The 20949-nt window shown below is 31.8% G+C and overlaps 1 protein-coding gene across 4 annotated transcripts in view; it reads left to right on the top strand.

The window, feature by feature from the left end:
• Nucleotides 1–20949, top strand: part of CHD9 (chromodomain helicase DNA binding protein 9) — a 174097-nt gene that overhangs the window by 68358 nt on the left and 84790 nt on the right. For all 4 annotated transcript variants that reach the window (XM_044664150.1, XM_044664149.1, XM_044664152.1 and 1 more), the window contains exons 4-9: nt 7266–7412; nt 17504–17572; nt 17651–17706; nt 18533–18650; nt 19424–19510; nt 19727–19864. In XM_044664150.1, the coding sequence (XP_044520085.1) occupies nt 7266–7412; nt 17504–17572; nt 17651–17706; nt 18533–18650; nt 19424–19510; nt 19727–19864 (615 nt within the window). The remainder of the gene's footprint in view (nt 1–7265; nt 7413–17503; nt 17573–17650; nt 17707–18532; nt 18651–19423; nt 19511–19726; nt 19865–20949) is intronic.

The raw sequence follows: 20949 nt of genomic DNA, 5'->3' as shown, positions 1-20949 counted from the left end.
TTAAGAAAAAATGAAAATGAGCAAGAACAAGTTATTTTTATGGTCTAAAAATATGAGGTCACCATATTACACATACACAAAGAAATAAGAACACTATACTTGAGCAATATTTATAGTTTAATAATATGAGGTCACCACCCTACACATTCATAAAGTTGTAAGAACACTATATAGCTAAAAAAATGATACCTATAGTTGCTTCTAAAGTATTTTTCTGAAAATAACATAGTTAATGCATTACTTAATTTATAGGTACATAATAGAATAAAATATAGTATTCTATGAAGTTAACTTGATGCCATAAAAGCCAGTGATTCATGTTTGTTTTATTTTATCTTTAGATTTTAAGAAGTATGATTATTAATTTTAAAAAATCATCATACCTTGAAATGTGAAAATAAGGGAGTTTTATGATAAGATTTTGTATTTATATTATGTAAAGGAAAACATGTTATAGAATAACATATTTACATTTTATAAGTGAGTTAGTCAATCAACAAACATGTATTAAATGCCTGCTACGTGCTAAGCAGAACGATAGGTGCTGGAGATATAGACAAAAATGAAAGAATCTACCCTCAAGAAACACTGTGTAAAGTTTTGGAAGAGTGCCTTAACTATGAGTTTACTATCTACATAAGATACTAGATAATCTTGAATTCCTCTGGAAGTACATAATTTTTTCATAGGGAAGGATAGGAAATTCAAAGAAAATGATTTTTATTCCTAGAAAGAAGTTTTGGGTACTTTTGTGAATAAGACTAATATATAATGTGTATATGAAATATAACGGAGAAGAGAAGTTGTTGGGGTTGGTAGGTTATATTTTACTACCTGAATATGCAGGAGATAGAATCCAATTAAATATATTCATTTTCATAAAAATCCTTTCTTTTCTCTATTACTAGTTCAAAATATTCTTTCATTACAGTGGCTAAAAAGTTTCTCATACTTGTTCCTCATGAATACTTAAGAAAAAAAATTCAGGCCACTTGAATGTTAAGCATCAAATAATACACAAAAGAGAAATGAAATTAACTTTGAATTTAAGAGGAAGCCACTGGCTACACACATTGCAGTCATTAGAGAATATGTTGTCTGTGTGCACTCAGAACATCAGCTGGTTTAAGCATCAGTCAAAAGTGGTATTAAATTAGAAAGTAAAGAAAAGAAGACAATGCTTATGATTATGATAGTTTTAACCTATTTGAACAAGCTGTTGATGCAGGAAATAGAGAGAAGCTTTTCATTCTTAATATCACCATTCCTTAGTTGTTTAAGTAAAGTACTTTTCCACAGTGAAGAAGTCAAAATTCCCTTGAAATTTAATCTCCTTGTCAATTGCAAAGACATTCTCATTAAAGGTAACACCAATTTAGAGTACAAAACTCATTTGTACAGTGGTTCAGAGGATGATGATGGAAGATTGCAAGACATATCATGCTATAAAACCTCCTCAGTTTGAAAAGAATCAAAGTTGTGGGTTACCCAAATGGTAATGGAGAGTCACTTAAGTATAAAATAGATTTCATCATATTATCAGTGATGACTTGTGTACCAGAAGTGGTATAAAAAATAACTTTTAAGGACATACATGATAATAAAAGATTAGAGAGATAATAAGTGAGAATCTGGCACACAAATGTACACAAAATATTCTGAAAATCCAAAGATGGCCTTTAAGACATGAGATGGACAATCTATTGAGGCTTTATAGGAATTTAAGGCTAAGAATTGAGTAGGATGAGAAGATATGGAATTACTATGATCTCCCACTGGTGGAGGAAATGATATATGAAAATCAAATGAACCAATGAAATCAATCAGCAAGTATTTATCAAATTTCTAATATGTGCCAGAAACTTGGCTATGTGCCAGAAACACAGTGACAAAAATGGAAGTCTCTGTACTCAAAGAGACTGCATTTCTGTCAGAAGAGACAATGTACATATATAAAATGTATACAAAATAAAGCAATTTAGGGGTTAATTTAGCTGTGGGGATAAAAAAGGGCTTGATGTTGGAGATATCATGTCATAATGGATAGATGGCTAAACTTTGAATCATGAAGACATAGCTTCAAATCTCACTTTTGGCACTTAATAGTTATATAACTCAGAACAAGACACTTCATCTCATTGGGCCTCAATTTCATATCTATAAATGGGCTTATAATATTAATTCCTACCTTATAGGGTTGTTATATAGATTACTTGAGATAAAGTATATAAAGCCCATGGCATAAAGATACTTTTTTTTTATTTTTTAAACCCTAATATCTTTTTTATATATATCCTTCTATATTAATTTTATTTGTTACAGGGCTAGGCAATGGGGGTTAAGTGACTTGCCCAGGGACACACAGCTAGGAAGTGTCTGAGGCCAGATTTGAACCTAGGATCTCCTATCTCTATCCACTGAGCCATCCAGCTGCCCCCTAAAGATACTATATTAATGCTAATTATTTCCATTACTGATTATTGGTCCTTGAACTGAGGTAAAGAAGCAGAGCATTCTAGGAAATGGCCTGTATAAAGGCACCAAGATGAGACATGCAGTGCCATGGCTGAGTAACAACAATCAGGCCAGTTTGACTAAAGCTTAGAAGGCAAGAAGTAGAGAGATAGACAAGTCTCAAAATGTGGTTTGGACCAGGTCATAAGGGGCTTTAAAAGGCAAACGGAGAAGTTTTAATATTCTTTTTTTAAAACCTTTACCTTCTATTTTAGAATCAACACTGTGTACAATCACTCTAAGGCAGAAGAATAGTAAGGGCTAGGCACTGGAGGTTGAGTGACTTGCCCAGAATCACACAACTAGGAAGTATCCTAGGCTAGATTTGAATATTTTGTCTTGGAGGCAAAAAGGAAGACATTCTAGGTTATTAAGTAGAAGAATAAAATGGTCAGACCAATTCTTAAGAAAAATCACTTTGGCAGTTCTGGATGGATTGGCATGAGTAGAGACTTGAACTGTAGAGATGAATTAGGAGGCCAAGTAGGTGACTGTGAGTAGTTAGAAAGGAAGAATTTGAGAAATTTTATAAAATGAGAAATGCAGAGTTAAAAATGATAATTGATTACATATGTGGGATGAGAGAGAATGAGGAGTTGAGGATAACATTGAAGTTAGCAGTATCAGATATTACAGAGAGTATAAGAAAGATGAAAATTTAGAAAAGATTTTCAGAATTGACAGTAGATCATTTGGTAACAAAATTTTGAGTGAGAAGTTGTAATTGAGTGATAAATTTGAATGTAAGTTTACAGAGTATTGAGTGAAAGGAAAAGAAGTCAAAGCAATTAGTATAGAAAGCTTTTTTAGAGTTTGAGAGATAGACAAGAGAAATAAGGAGCAGGGTGATTACTAAAGGGAATAATAATATTTCATGAAGTTTTTTTAAGGATAGGCTAGACTTTGGCAGCAAAGGAAATAGATTGTTAAACTTTGAACCTCTTTCCCTTCACTTTGAGCATAAATAGCAGTCTTTTTGGTCATGGCAAAAAAGAAAAAGAATCACTACAAAATTTCCCCTTCTCTACAATGAGTAAGAACTAAAAGTTAAGGGATTTGTTATTGTTACTAATATGAAAAATTTTACTTTTTCCTGCATTATTCTCTCATTTCACTCTGATGACCTCCAAACAATTTTACTGCCCTTAAAGTTTAATGTTGAGTGAACTGTTTGCCCTTTGGAATAGCCTTTTTGGCCTTTGCATGCTTGGAAAGAGATCTGTGGCCTGGTCTACTCTTTGTTCAGTTCTCTTGATTGTTGTCTACTTCTAGCCACATGGAGACAGACTTCTGATCTCCTGCCCTCCACTTTGTTGACCATTTATTCTTGCTTAATTTGCTTATTTACTTGACCAACTTCCAGTCACCACTGAACACATATTACATTGGAAATAGATGTCTTTTTTATATTTTTAGGTTGCCTGATGACCCAAAAATTTTAATAAAATATAATTATCCAAATGAAAAGAAGAAAAGAATTCACAGAAGATGATAGTGTAACCATATGCCACAATATGAGACTTATTAGAAAGAGAATGAAAAATCAGTTTATGCCAACAAATAGTGCAAAGATTAAGCAAATATATAGATATAATATTTGGTGACAAATGGATAAATTGCTGTCTATTACCTGTTCTAAAAACTCCAATCTTCAGACTAATATGTCTCTTTGTTTTCTATAGGATAAGATACAAACTTTTCTTTGGCATTTAAAGCCCTTTACAAACTGTTATTCATTACTCCAGTTCAAAGCCTACCTTCTAGTGAAACTGGCTATTTGCTGTTCCACAGGCACACCTTCCACCTTCCATTTCTGCCTTTATATAGATTCTTTCATAGAATGCCCTCTCTTCTCACCTCCACCTGTAGGAATCTCTAGCTTCCTTCAGAGCTCTGCTCATGAGCTACTTCCTTCATGAGGCCCATTTTTCTAGTTAGTATTCCTCCCCACCCACCACTGAATTACATTGTAACTTGTATTTACTGTGTATCAACTTTGTGTTTACTTTTCTTTGAATGTGTTTTCCCTTAAGTAGTAAGTATATCAACTTCTCCGGGGCACAGATTGTTTCATTTTTTTTGGCTTTGAATCTCCAGTACTTGGCACTGGTTCCTGGCATTTAATAATGCCTGTTGATTGATTAAATGATTGACATACCAAGAGTCATTATTGTACATTAAAATCTGCCCCTCCCTTTTGACAGTGACCTATTGACCACCAATGAAATATGGGTTTCTAAAGCTTCTGTTCTACCTTAATGCCCAATAGAAAGAAGTTGACCAAAATTATTATCAGATTCAAAAATATCACTAAAAGCCCATTTAATTTATTTTCCAAGACTGTTAATTTCCTTGGTCATTTATATCTTCTACATATAAGCTTGAAATAGACTATCACCAATGTATTTTAAATTTTAAATAAATAAATTTTAAATAAAATTTTTCGATACCTAGACACCAGTTTGTTTTTATTTCTTTTAACTAAATTTAGGGAATTGTATTTTAAAGGATTATTTTAATTGCTTATATTTTTATAATATTGGAATTTAGGAAATCCAGAAGTTATTTCTTTCTGCTTTTGCTTTTTCATGAGTGTGCATCTATTAGATTTTTTTTAGCTAAGATGTCTTATTAACATAGCTCTTTATTATACAGATTCATATTTAATACTGGTTGTGTTGTGTTGTTCAAAACAATTAACTTCTGTTTTTAATGGAAAAAGCTTACAATTTTACACATGATTAGCCTACCCATATAGGTTTTAATCTTGTCTCCCAATATTATTTTCATATAAGAGTCTAAACTTCTAAATTGCCATTTTTAAACTGGGTACACATATACATGTGTATTCTTCCCACATAGAGAAACTTTTTTATTTAGTGGAAGAAATATCTCATTTTGAAATTCTCTTCATTCTATAAGTTGTTGGCTAAATTTGAGATCTATTTATTATTACTCCAAAATCTTTGTTAATTGGGGAAGGGGAACTATAGGGAGATAACCAATATAAATTAGTAAGAAATAGAAATCATAAAATTTCTAAAGAAATGTAATCTTAACAATTTCAAGGTCATAATGATTTCAGTGTCAATGATGATTACTATCCTTTTGGAATTACATATATATTTTTATATTACAAAGATATTTTATGAATTATATGTAATAACAAATTTCTACTTTTTGGAATTGTAGCACAATTTCATGACAGTTCTTTCAAACAGTGCTGTATGATCTGATTATAATGCAAAATTATTTCCAACATCATAAGAGTTAATTGGCAACACCTTGGTACATTTTAAGAAATTATTGGAAAAATTAGTTGAACCAGTGGACAAAGTGTTACCATGTGGAAAGATGTCATATTATATATTTTTGAATGAGTAGATATAAATAATTCATAGTGAGCATGGTCATTATTAGCAGCGAATGATTTTAAAAGCACTTTCAAATAATTCAAGTTGAGGTAGACTATCTCCAGTGTTCTTTCCACTATTATTTATGTTAGTAAGTCCTCTTTGTAGATAGTACATACATAAATTTTAGTTCTGCCTTGCACATTATTATGAATTCTTCAAATTAATAGCATATTATTGTGTTATGTGGGCACTGAATAACATATATGGTTTATTTAAGCAAGATGTTTAAAGTTAAAGTTTAAAGTTAAAGGGCAAAAAAAATCTTGAGAGTACAGAAGGAAGGCAATCAAGGGGAAACAGCAAAAGTTTTCATGAAGAATAAAATTATTTTAACTTACCTGATGAACCAACCCTTGCAATTATTTGTAGAAGCAAAAGTCCATAAAAAGTATTAGATTCTATGACTGATTAATAGCTTATGACGAATAGTTTGTTTTTTAGTTTAAAAAACAAAATTTTTGAGTATCATGATGTATGTACTTCTATTTTTAGTTCAAAATAGAAATTATAATTTTTCTTTATAAAAACATTTAATTTTAAGTCCATAGTAAAATATATAACTTCTAAATCTGAGTCAGAGTTTTTGATGATATAAAATGAAATCATCTATTTTACATACATTTTTACTTTTAAAATAATTTAGATTATTTTCAAAACTAGTCATACTGCAGTTATATCTTAGCATAGTATTTATAACAAGGAGTTTATCCTATAATTTATCACAACATTCCCCCTCTATTTCAAGAAAAAAATAATTAAACTTTAATTCCTTTTCCTGCTTTATTTAAATATTTGATATCTTTTCAATTTGATCATTTATCTTCCATATTCTTTCATTTTTTCTTTTTTAAAGTACAAAAACTTCATTTTGCCTTTATTTTTCCGTAAGACTTAGTCAATCTATTCTCCAGGCCTATATACTCTCAGTTTAATTATTTAGACAATATTGTATTTTGTTGTATAACTGGAAAACTATACAAAAATATTACAAAACTATAAACGTTAAGTTGCCTAAATAGCAAAATAACTGGCTGAAAGAAATGAATATTTTGGTTTTTTTTCTTGAAGATCATCAGTATTGGAATTTTGAGAAAATTCTTTACTAACTAAATTTTGTTTCCTGAAAATCCAGGAAACAACCCAAGGTGGTAATCCCTTTTATCCTTTTGTGGCAGTGGGCAAGTAATACTTTTCCTTTTGTTATCTGAAGGGGAAAAAAAGGAAAGACATTTCTCCAATTTGGTGGTGTGGATTTGCCAACCTTTTGAAAATATTTAATTACATTCTTTCTTTTAAAATAAGCCATAAAATTGTTCCTTTTATGGTTGATTCTAGAAGAGAAGATCGAATCGTCAAGTTAAAAGGAAAAAGTATGCAGAAGATACAGAAGGAAAACAGTCAGAAGAAGAAGCAAAAGTTTCTGTGAAGATCAAAAAAAGTTCAGCTTCTTTACCTGCTGAACAACCTTTGCAGTTATTTGTGGTAAGCAGAATTATAGACTATGACAGTAAAAATATTTTTTAAAATCTTAAATTTCAATCATTCTATTAACTAAATTGTTTTTCTTGTCATTTTTACCTTATTAATATTTTAAGACATTCTCCTTTCTGCCTGAGAATTTCTCAAGCATCCAAGGTATTTCTTTAAGAAAACATTTTTAGTAGTATTTTCTCCCATTTTTCTTTTGCAATGATTTTGTTCCCTTTTAAAGTCAGTACTTTGTTTCTTTGATTAGTTTTAATTACCCTAATTTGATACTAGCTCTCCCCCACACTCTTTCACATTCCTTCTTTCCTTTAGTTTAAGTAAACCTCCCTCCCTTTGTCCTTCCTTCCATTTGTCTCTCTTTTTCTTTGATGTACATGAATATAGATAAGGCAAGACAGCAAGCATTTTTTAGGTTTTTCCTGTGTACAAGGCACAATACTAATAAGTCCTAGGAATACAAATAAAAGCAAAAGGAAAGTGTCTCTGTCTTTAAGAGGATTACATTCTTATGGAGGACAGCACATAAGAAAGTTGGCAAAGTGATGGGAGGGAGGAGAGGAAAATAAGATACCCACATAGGAACATCCTGTTGAAGTCTAGAAGATCAGGAACACAGCCAGAAGGGTACTGAAGTTTGGCCAGCCTGGGCCCTTCTCCAAGATGGAGCTCCCAAGAGAAATTCACCAGTGGGAAAATGAAGCCAGCATCAAAAAGGCAAAGTGCTGCACTATAAAAAGACAGAGGAATGGGTGGATTTTTTAGGGTAAGGAGGTCCTAAGGGCTAAGGAAACTGCCAGGGTGAAATTGTAGCTGAGTCTCAAAATCAGAAGAATGGCCAGGAATGGGAATGAATATTCACCAGTTTGGATGCTTCTCAGAATTGGCAGAACCAGGAAGAACTCACTAATGGGAAAAGGGGGCTGGTATGCTTATATCTGAAATCACATTATTTTGTGGCATTCTTTTCTAAGAAGTCTTTGATTTGTCCTCTTTATTTCTCTTCCCTTCTATTCTGAATCCTATTCACCAAATCATGAACTAAACCTTTATTTGTTCTTTATTCATTCTTTCTATCCCTCTTATGAATATAAACTGCTAGAATAAAATATTTACTACCTTCATTACATTTCTGGGGCAACTAGGTGTTATGGTGAATAGAGCACTGCACTTCAAATCAGAAACGTCCATCTTCATGAGTTTAAATCTGGCCACAGGCATTAGTTATATGAACTTAGGCAAGTTATTTAACTCTTTTTGCATCAGTTCCTCACCTTTAAAATGAGCTGGAGAAGGAAATGGCAAACCATTCCAGTATCTTTGCCAAGAACCAAAATTGGGTCATGAAGAGTTGGACATGATTGAAAGAACTGAATGGACATCACATTTCTATTTTATTGCATTCGTACATCTTTCCCTTTGTTTTGTTGAATGTTATTACTAGAATGACCAATTCATGAAGGAAGCAATGTCAAATGGAAGTAGTATCATCTGGGAGTCACTGTGTCCAGAATCTTGGTCCTATTCTCTTTACCATGATCATTTGTCCCTACCACTCTGGGAACCATTTATCCTTGGGCTCATGCATCTCCTTTCCTAGAGTGAGCCACCTGAGAGATACAACTCATTCTTGGAAAAAGGTATATTCCAGTGTCTAAATTCTCCCATTAGTAGGCCCCAGCCTCTTGTAGATTTATACTTCTTTCTCTATCAGAGACTAAACAAATTACTATCATTTCTCTGATTACTGGTGGGCTATGCATGGACAGTGGAAGAGAAATACGTCTCTAGTCCTGAGACATTTCTTCATTTTTTAATTTAAAAAAAATTTTAATTAACTAGTGTTAATTTCTTTCCTTTTACCTCTTCCTTCTCAATTGAACAAAGAAAAATAAAGAAAGATAAAGACCCCTCATGACAAATATGTAGTCAAGCAAAGCAAATTGCTGTATAGCCTGTGCTTTTATCTCATTCTGCATCTTGAGTCCATCACCTTCCTGTCAGGAGGTGGGTACCATGCTTCATCTTTGGGCCTCTGGAACCATTGTCATTATGTTTATCAGTATCAGATCTTTCAAAGTTGTTTTTATTTTTAATGTTATCATTAAATAGTGTTTTCCTTAGTTCCACACAGTTTGCTCTATCAATTTATATCTGTATTCCCAGTTTTCTCTGAATCCACCATTTTAAAATTTCTTATAATAGTACTCCATTACCCTAATCCATAATTCGTTTAGCCATTTATTAACAGATGACAATCAAAAAAAAACCCCTTAGTTTCTAGATTTTTTGCTACTACAAAAAATGTTCTATACATATTTTTATAGATATGGATACTATTCTTCTTTCTATAATCTCTTTAGATTATAGGCCTAGTAGTGGTATCACTAGGTCAGTGAAGCATTTATTTAAATAACCAATAAAAATTTATCCCAACCACAAGAGTTAGAAAAGAGATGATATTTTAAAAAACATTAGTAAAGTTTCTTATAGGGAAAAAATGAAAATTTTAGGGTTGTTTTGTCATTATGATTGTTCAGTTTCTTCAGTATATATATGTAAATGTAGGATTTGACAGTGAGTGTTATTATTTCCTAATCTGTTTGGCTAAAGTAAAATTTGTTATTTTTTCAATTTAGGAATTTCACCTTCTTTTACTATAATCTTAAAGAATGTTCTTTTATAACTTCATATTTTATAGTACCAGTGATTTTTTAAAATCATCCTGAAGTGGGAAATAGCTTAAGTTTAGACTGAATCTATAGACCCTTATAAACAATTTCAAAGAGTAAACTTAAAATCAACATTTCTTTCATGGCCAATTTATTGTTTTTGGATTTGAAACATAATGGGGAAAAGATATCCCTTTATGTTTTAAAAGAATTAAAGTGCTAGTGTCTGGTGAAACACTGAATTTTAGGAGGATTCCTGCAATTGACTTCTTGTTGGCTTTTGGTTGGCAAAGGACCAAAAACATAACTTTCTCTTTTTATCTTCTTCTTTCCCCAAGTCTTGGCCACTTCTACATTTTTTCAACATCTCAGAACAACAAAATATGCACAGCGTGTTAGGTGGATATTTTTATCCATAAATTTATTTGTCAGAGAGATTGATTATACTTTAATAGACTGAGTTAAAATAGAATTATTTCCCAGTAAACATAAGCTCATTCTATTAGAGAAAATAAAGAATGTGTCCTGTAGAAATAGCATTGTGTATGTGTGCATAAAAATTTCTCTCTAAATGAATATTTCACTATATACATTCTTTGTTGTTAGGCAAATTATCTAGATTGCCATTAGCCATATATGCCATTTGCCATATATACAATACCTCTCGCTATGAATTTCATTGTCACTGATGCCATTCACTACCACTTCTAGGTACCCCAGTACCCTAAAATGAGCAGCATCAAAGTTTAAGGAGGAATTGTTCATCAAAAGATATGCTGAAATTATAGATATTGAGACACCTTCAAATTTTTTTCATGCATTGACTGAAAATGTTAACCAATTTAGCCAAAATTGCATTTGTGAAAAGTTGTCATTTCTAATATACAGTATGATTATATATTTGAAAAAGTTAAATATCTACATGAAGAATTGACAATGATTTAAGGGAGAAGAAATTTGGGTTAATGTTTTGAGAATATCAATTTTAAAATAATTATTTCTTTTCAAATGATGCCAGATATATTTTTGCACCATTCTCATCTGTATCACTTTATATAGTTTGTTTTACTTAACCTGTACAAATTCCTTTGATAAAGTAGACCAAATAATTATTTCATATACAAGAAATAAGAACAATTTTAACGAAGATATTATTTATTGAACTGTAAGGAATGTTTTCCAAATGGTGTAGAACCCTGACATAGTGGAAAAAATCCTGAGATTGAAGTTAATAATTTTTGAGCTCAGAATTGGTCCCCATCTCTTTTTAGCAATGTGACTGTAGACAAGTCAATTCACTTTTTTGAGCTTAAATTTCCTTACCTCGAAAATGGGGTTGATAACACATGTATTTTATTATACCTCACAGGGCTATTGTGAAAATCAAATCAGATGACATTTAAAACATTTTGTAAACCATAAAGCACCACATAAATGTCAATTATTATTAATTCTACTTAGCAATTAGTATATAGTACATTTTTGGATTAATGAGGTGACTTGGCATACAGACTCATTCGTATATCGTGGCCAAAAGAATACATGTAACCTGAGCTCTTCCTGATTGCCAGCCCTTGATCTGGGTTAATAATTTGTGTAATGAAATTCTCATTTACCTTTTACCCAAATTCATTCAACATCATAATACAATCTCTTTAGAATTATTATTAGTGTTGCTTGAAAAGGCACTGTCAGCTTCAGAGTGCTACATAAATGATGAACTATTGTTATTGTCTTAAAGGCCATATTAAATAATTTTGAGAAATCTTATAGTTTAAAAATATTTCATCATCCTCTTAAAGCTTGTCTTCTTCTCCTAATTTCCCATTTCTAACAACTGCCTAACTATTAACCTCTTAACTCACCTGGACTCTACACCTACAAGATAACATGTATCTTCATGTTCCACATCCAAATATTAGAAGCATCTAGGTAGGATGGTGAATAGACAGCTAGCCTATGAGTCAGAAAAACCCTACTCAGTTCAAATTCTATGTCAAAATCTTATCTGTGTGACCCACTTCTTCTTCTGAAAAATGGGACTAGTTCCTATCTCATAGTTACTGTGAGGATCAAATGATGTAACACAGAAAGAGCACTTTGTAAATCTTATGTAAATTCTAGCCATTATTTTTTTTAAACCCTTGTACTTCCGTGTATTGTCTCATAGGTGGAAGATTGGTAAGGGTGGGCAATGGGGGTCAAGTGACTTGCCCAGGGTCACACAGCTGGGAAGTGGCTGAGGCCAGGTTTGAACCTAGGACCTCCTGTCTCTAGGCCTGACTCTCACTCCACTGAGCTACCCAGCTGCCCTCCCCCCCATTATTTATTTTTGTTGTTGCTATCATCAAGTCTTGTTCATTCAACATCCACAACATATCTCGAATTTATCTCCTGTCAGTTCAAATACCAGACTTGTTCAGGTTCTTGTCATCTTCCACTTGGACTGTTATAAGTGCCTTATGTTGCCTCTCTTATCTCCATTCACTAAAACACAGAGTTCTAAATGATCTCTGAGACCACTTAGCCCAAACCTTACCTGACTAGAATTTTCTGTGTAATATCTTCAACAAACAGTCATCCAGTTTTCATTTGAAGACCTCAAAGGAAGGAGAACCCACTGCTTCTTGATGCATCCCTTCTTTATTCAGATAGCTTTCTCTTAATTTTAGGAAGCTTTTCCTTGTATAGCATTCTCTCCTAGGTCCTCTTCCCTCTTACCCCCAATGGTTGGGTCTACAGAGGGATTTTTACTCCAATTTCAAGAAACTCTGACTCTCTACTCTTAAAACTATTGTTTATGAGCCCCTAACAGTGGATTTACTTTCAGTCAGTCAGAGGACATTATTATCTTAAAGAAAAGTCATTTACCAAGATGGAATAAGAACAGTAGCTATAAAACAATCTCCCTTCCATCTGCTAATAAACTCCCAATAATATTGTAGATTCAGTCTCCAGTAGATATATATGAAGCCAATGGGGAGCATGAGCACACACTATTAATGCATAATGAATATTCAAATTATGAATACTCAATACACATACATATTTATTCATATTTGCTTCCAGAATTACAATGTACCAAATATACTAGTAGAGAGACATACACTTGCAAATGTATCAGAGGTAACTCACTCTATAGGATCCTAATGTCCCTTTTCTTCTGGTGTCCTTATGCTGCTCCCCTAGTGTACAGCTAACACTTCTGGACATATAACTCTGTTGGGAACTTGAACCATACTGGTCAGAGTGACTCCTGTTAAGCAAATATTCCATTTCAACATTCCAAATTATTTTTCAAGTATTCAGGGAGACCTCACTGTCTCCAAGAGATATGGAAAATGCTTTAGAGCTGAGTTTTTGTTCCATAGTAGGCTCTTATCAACTGCCAGAGTTCATATTGCTCAGGGCTGTTCCTTCTGTCAACACACTTTCTAGAACAGGGTTTTTTAACCTGGGGTCTTTGAACTTACATGCTTTTTATAGTTTGATAACACATATATATGTATTTATATATAACATTTGTTTTTGATAATTGTATATGTATGTAAATATGTACATAATTTATTTTCTTTGTAATTCTATGTACTTTTAACTTTTATTTATTCCAAATTTTATTTCCATATATACATTTCTGTGTATATTTCCATATACAAAGAAAAAGAAGATCTATATAATAAATCCCTTCCACAAGCATCCCAGGCCTTCCCCACCCTCCTCGCATTACAGAATTTATTCTCTGGAAGACCAATGTGTTTTACAAATTATGTCTAATGTTTTCACCTTTCAGTTCACTGACTGGAGATAACATTCACATTTTAATTCTTTCAGTATTAACTCTGTAGCTGTGTATAGTGTTCTCATGGTTCTACACATTTTACTGTTCATTATCCCATGGAGTTCTTGCCAAGTTTTTTTTTTAATTATCCCACTTATTGCTTCTTATGGCTCAGTAGTATTCCATCACAATCATATACCAAAATTTGTTTAGCTGTTTCTCCATTGATGAGCATCCCCTCAATTTTCAATTCTTTGTCACCACAAAGAGAGCTGCTATAAATATTGGGAAGTATATGAGTTTTTTTCTTTTTTCCTGATCTTGGGAAAGAGACCCAGCAATAATATTGCTAGGTCAGCATTTTAATGTAATAATGCCTAAATTCTATCCCTCACTGACCACTACCTTTTCTGACTAAATCAAAACATTATATTACCTGTTTTTTTATGTAGTTATGGTTGCAAGGACTGAATGCATGGCTTTTATTTCTCTACAAAATTATATGAAAGAATACTCAATGATATGTTCAACAATTAATTATTTTCTGTTGTAAAAGACCAATATTAAATGAATAATATTATAGTCAACTATTGGTCATTGTTACCATTTCAATGGTATGCTGGTGATTTTGCTCCCTCTTAGAGGTAAATAGAACCTAAACAGTATATTTAAACATAATAAAATTGTTAATTATTGTCAAAAATAATAATAATAATGCTGGGTCAAAAGGTATACACAGTTTAATAACTCTGAGTGTAATTCATAGCTCTACCCACAGAATATTAATGTCCTCATTTTTTCACATCTCCTTCAACATTGTTGTTTTGCCCTTTTGTCATTTTAGCCAGTCTGATGGTTGTGAAATATCTCTGAATCTGAAAGAGGTCCAAGACACAAAAAAAGGTTAAGAATCCTGGCTACCAGAGAACTAGCAGGCCCTTCTAATTCTATCAAACGTGAATAAAGGACTTATTTGTACTTCATTTAAGCTTATATTATCTCCTTGGTCCTGATACTTTCCTTTGTTCTATAATATCATCGGTAGGAGCTAGAAGGTAGAGGGGAGAATCAGAGATCTGCTGATCAATTTCTCAGGGCTACTTACACCAAAGATGAACCATCTATCTATAACTTTTATCCATTAGTAATTCTGCCCTCTAGATCTAAGCTGAACAAATCTAATCCCATTTTCCATATGATAGTCTTTCAGACTATCATATTATAATTTAAGAAAAATTGTCATGTCACTCTAAATTTCTCCAGGTAAATATCTCTAGTTCTTTCACCTGATTCACCTAGAATATAATCTGGACGACCTTTTCCATGATTCCTTGCTTATTCAATGACCTTAAATGTGATGTCCAGAACTGAACATAGTTCTCCAAATACAATCTGACTCCAGATACAGATACTCTCAACAAATACAATGGAACCATCTCCTCTGGACTCTCTGCCTCTTTCTTTTCATACAGTCATATGATCTTATAAGCTGCTAGATCACGTTGTTTACCCACAATGAATTTGAAGTTCAATGAAATTCCTAAGTCTTTTTTTTCCCAAAGAGCTGTATAATGATGTCATTCCACCCTCCCCCATATTATTAAGAAATGTAAAATTTTGCATCTCTCCTTATTAAATTTCATCTTACTAAGATTCAACCAAACAATCTAGGTTGTCTGGATATCTTTAGCTCCTGATTGATATTCATATTAGCTCAACCTTCCAGTTTTGTGTCATCTGAAAACTTGATAAGCATGCTATCTTTATCAAAGTCATGGTTGGAAAAGATGAAATAGCACAGGCCAGGGGCAACTTCCTGAGACTTTCCTACCATAGACCTTCCTCCAAGTTGACTTTAACACAATATTGAGTGTCACTGGGATCTGATCTTTAAACTAGTTTGCAGACTCAACTTTTCATTTTTTTGACAATTAAGGATGGTTATATCTCTCTATTTTTTTGATGCCTAACCCACTCTCAAAATTATTTCAGAAATTACTAACAGTGATTCAGCAATCACATCTTCCAATTTTTTCATTATTTTCATTATCCTTCAGTGATGACCTAAGTTCATCAGGGGTAACCAGGTTCTTTCTAGTACAATTAGAAAGAAGACAGAATTTAGAATCAGGACTCAAGTTCAAATTCACACTCAGCTCTTTACTACTTGCATCATCTTGGGCAAGTCGTTTAAACTCTCTGAAAATATTTAAAGTGTCACAGAATTTGTGAGTTGGAAGAGAGCACTTATGATAGTTTTACTGATATTGTTTTCTCTTTCTCCTTAAAAAGAATAAGAGAGGTATACAGGGGGAAATTTAGGCTATGTGAAAACAAACATTATCAATAAAAATAATAATTTTAAAAGAGAAGATGAAGAGAAGAGGGCCAGGGCTAGAACCTAGAGGGATACCCACAGTTAGAAGGCACAACCTGATTGAAGACAGAGGAGACAGAGGAGGGGTAGTCAGACAGTTAGGAGAAGAGTCAAGAGAGAGAGCACTGTCTTAAAAATTTAGAGAGAAGAGAGTATTAAGGGGAAAAAAGGTGATTGGGAGGTCAAGAAAGATGAGAATTGAAGATAACCATTAGAATTAACAATTAAGAAATCATTGGTAGGACTGGTAAGATTGATCTCTATAATCTTGGAGTTTCAATTCCCAATTAATAATTTTTATTCTGTCCTTTACAAAAATGAATTATTGGTTGAATAGTTCTGTTTTTTTCTTTTTTGTCATCCATTACTATATTTCATCCTTCCAAGGCAAAGAATTTTTCTCATCTTTGATCTTCTTTTCTCCAATATAGTAAGAAAAATCTTATCTTTAACATTCATTGTAAGCTATAGCTCATTATAAGCTTTATTGCAGTTAATGACATTTTTATAGAGTAAAGCCACATTTTTGTGTTTGTCCTTAGCTATCTGCCTTTGCTTTCATCTGTTGTATGTGTTCTTTTTGGTCAGTGAGTTCCCTGTGTATCTACATTTTTCGACAACTCACCCTTTTCTGTTTTTTAGTTGTTTCCCTTTATGTCTATAGAATTTTATTTCTGAATTTCCTATCCCTCATGGGCTGAATTGCTCGGTAAAATTTTAGTCCATAGGATTCTACCTCCTCATTCTCTGAATTCTTTACCCTAATATTAAATAGTTTGTATTCATTTGCAGTTTTATTTTGTACTATTCCTCTGCTAACTTTTGATGATCTTGTCCTATAAAATTCTTTCTCTGCATTCACATGCAGAATCTCTATATTCTTGCTCATCTTTATCCATTTAAATTCTTTCCTTTTTTAAGATCCAGATCATCTGGATGTCATCTCCTATCTGAAGCTTTTCTTCATTTCTATTCTTAATCTACCCTAGCTGAAAGTGATCATTTCCTCTTCAAATTTTTCCAGAGTACCTTGTCTATGTATCTTAGTAGCCTAAACATGTTCTACCTTATCTCATACTTATATGCATAGACTCATCTACCCATTAAATTGTAAGCTTCTTGAGGGCAAAGGTATATTTTTGTTTCGTTGGGTTTTTTTGTCTTTTGTGTCCTAGATGCCCACTGTAGTGTCTTTGGAATAATAACAAGTTTATAATAGTTTATTAAGCTAAATCAATTTGAAATTTCCTATTTTTCATAGGAGAATCCAAGTGAAGAAGATGCTGCAATTGTGGACAAAATACTGTCTTCAAGGATTGTAAAGAAGGAAGTGAGTATTTTACTAATTTTATATTGTGTGTGTTTCATGTTCTTTCTGAATTGTAATAGTTGTTTTCTTTTCTTTTAGATATCACCTGGAATGATGATTGATGCAGAAGAATTTTTTGTGAAATACAAGAATTAGTGAGTACTGTATATGTTTAGGACAGTAAGAAAGAAAGACTTTGGTTTAGAAAGAAGTATAACATTTGGAACATTAAGAAGCCTTTAATTATCACCCTAATTTATCTTTTTTATTCCAGTATTGTTTTTATTATTTAAATTATTGCATTCACCTAATTGAAAGAATAAGTAGAATCTCATAGTACAAAGTCAATTAAAAGAAATCTTAAAAATTTGTTCATTATGTTTTTATTTTTTGAGATAAATTTTTAATGATCATCAAAACACATGGTGCCTGGTTAATTTCTCTAACATAACCCATTTTATGAATTAATTAGCCATAAGAATCAGTGATTCATAAGTAGGAAGACAAAAAATTCTAAATCATATTTTAATAGGAAAAAAATAGAAAATCAAATATATTTTATTTATTCTTTTTTAATTCAGTTCTTTAACTTAAATCTTTCAAACTTGTACACATAACTATATGATTCTTGAATTAAAATGATTTTATTTTTTTAATGGCATTTTCCATAATGAAATAACAGCTAATGATAAAGATGTTCATGATAAATGGCATTATTTTGCTTACCAGTTGGCTTCCACTTAGCAAATTGCTGACTTATGTACTAAATCCTGTTGAGGCTATGGTGAGCAAAATATTTTTAGTCCAAAAGTTATTTACGTGTAAATAGTAATGAAGGAAAATGTCAAATCACTTGTTTGCAAAGCTGAAAGTTAGTATGTGTTACTGGATTTTAAAATTATATTCAATTGTATACAAATAAAAAGGCCCACCTTGGCTTACTTTGATATAATAACACTATAATTTTTATGACAATTTTAGCTCCTACCTTCACTGTGAGTGGGCCACAGAACAGCAACTTCTAAAAGATAAAAGAATACAGCAAAAAATCAAAAGATTCAAGTTGAGACAAGCACAACGAGCACATTTTTTTGCAGATGTAAGTAAAAAAAATTTTTTTTAAACAAAATGACTTCAACTTCTATTTACTAAATGTTTATGTTTATACTATTCTTTACCAAAACTTTAACTAACTGTACTTGTACTTCTCAGCCTTACGTTTTGAATGTAATTACACTATAGAAGCCTAAGTTTTTCTCCAAAATTTGAAGACATTTTTATATGTGTTCATTGATGGAGGGGAGTAATGACCCTACTCACCTAAATTAATGGGCATAACAAAATAATTTTTAATTAGTTTTAATGCATTTTTGGAGCTTATAAGTAGATATGGATGTGTTATATATAAATATGCAGTACCTAAAAAACAGTAATGAAATCACTCCATAAAGACTCTCTGTGATTACATCACAAAAAAACTTTTGAATGAAGGAAGAGTTTAATTCAAGAAAGTGAGAATTCTTCAAGGAATTTGAAAATAAGACTTATCTTTTGGTATATTACTAAAGGTAAGTAATATCAGGATTGCTCACTAGCCATTTTTTGACCAATATCTTATCAGAACAGTAAGAGACACTTTCTTTTTTTTAAAAACATATTTGTTTTGATAACATAACATTTGGATTAAATAGGCAGCATGGACTAAGCACTTACCCCTTCTCTAGCTAATTCTCTCATCATTATAATACAGGGTTAGTTGGATCATTTCCAAGGTCCACATGAAATTATTTTTAATTTCATTCAAATAAAATAGTCTTTCATTCCATCATTGAACTTATTCTTGCCCTTAACTAAATTACTTTTGAATTTCAGATGGAAGAAGAACCTTTTAATCCTGACTATGTTGAAGTAGATAGAGTGTTAGAAGTTTCTTTTTGTGAGGATAAGGATACTGGCGAGGTAAGTATTCAGTAAAATAAGTTTTAAGTAAACCAAAAGGACATAACTTTCCAAATAAAAATGATTAATTTTTAAAAATTGTTTTCTAAAAATAAAATACTAATAGATTTATTTTTATGTAAGTATTTTAGTATGCTCAGATTTTTTTTACTTCTCTTTGTTTTAACTGCATCTTTTTTAAACTGGTAAAATTTTTAAATGATTTGTTTTTTACAGCCTGTAATTTACTACTTAGTAAAATGGTGTTCATTGCCATATGAAGATAGTACATGGGAACTGAAAGAGGATGTAGATCAAGCAAAAATAGAAGAATTTGAACAATTGCAAGCCTCAAGGCCTGATTCTAGGCACTTGGTAAGAACATCTCTGAGTTTTTAGACACATTACCTTAAAAAAGTCTTGATATTTTCCTATTTTCATCTGTTGATAAAGTTCACACTAGGTTGTTTTCTACGCTAGGTTTTATTATATTTTCTTATTTTCCTTTGTATTTAAAGATAAATAGTTATTTGGCCAAGGTCAAGTTGACATTTTAATCTGCATCCTCTGACTTCAAATCCAGTGTGCCTTTAACTATGTTGCTTAAGATTTTGTCCTCTTTGTTAGTTTTTCCTTTCAGCAGTGCCTACACTTCAACAATGGTGGTGATGTTTATGTCTTACTCTACCTGCTTTTAACTTTTACCCCATTCATGTAATTTAAAAGACATCTAGGAATTATTATTGAGCCTATTTTTGTCACGTTTTCTATTTGATCAGCAAGTAGATGTTGAGCATCCATGACAGTTGAACTTCATTTGATAAAAAAATATATAATTTGCAATGTTACACTATTTTAGAATATAATACCTATTGTCATTAAGTCAAATGAAGTTATAGGAGAAAATTTTAACAGTTATGTAAAATAATAAATAAATGATCATTTATTTATGAAAGTAGTCCTTAATTATTTGGGGAATAGAGAAAGCATAAATCTGTGAGCTACTAAGAACTTTGTGGGGAACCATTTTATTAATTGTTTTTTAAAACTGTATTTTTTAAAAAGATAATTTAAAAGAGCATATAATAGAGATTAAATCCTGTGACAACAATGTTATAAGAAGTACTAGTTGATCATCATTATTAAAATAGATAATCTGAAACTAAAACTCTTCTGGGACAAGTTAGTTCTTGCAGAGTATTAATTCTGTTGGGCCCTACTAAACTCAGAAAACTTGGCTCAGTGATGAGTTATGTAGCTCTCCTCTGGGGATTGGTCTACTCCAGTTTGCATGGCTCATCACCAGGTTGAAATTTTGAGGGTCAGTAGGCAAACTCACTCCTTTGATGTGATATATACTTGCTTGGATATCAAAATTACATAGTGTTGAAATTGTTAATAAATGATGTAACATTTAAGTATAAAATAGTTTATAGCAAAATATATACTTTTGTTCCTCA

Source organism: Gracilinanus agilis, chromosome 2 (assembly GCF_016433145.1).
Source record: "Gracilinanus agilis isolate LMUSP501 chromosome 2, AgileGrace, whole genome shotgun sequence".
NCBI classification, from domain to species: domain Eukaryota; kingdom Metazoa; phylum Chordata; class Mammalia; order Didelphimorphia; family Didelphidae; genus Gracilinanus; species Gracilinanus agilis.
Note: the sequence above shows the minus strand (reverse complement) of the source record. Positions and strands in the feature narration are given on the sequence as shown.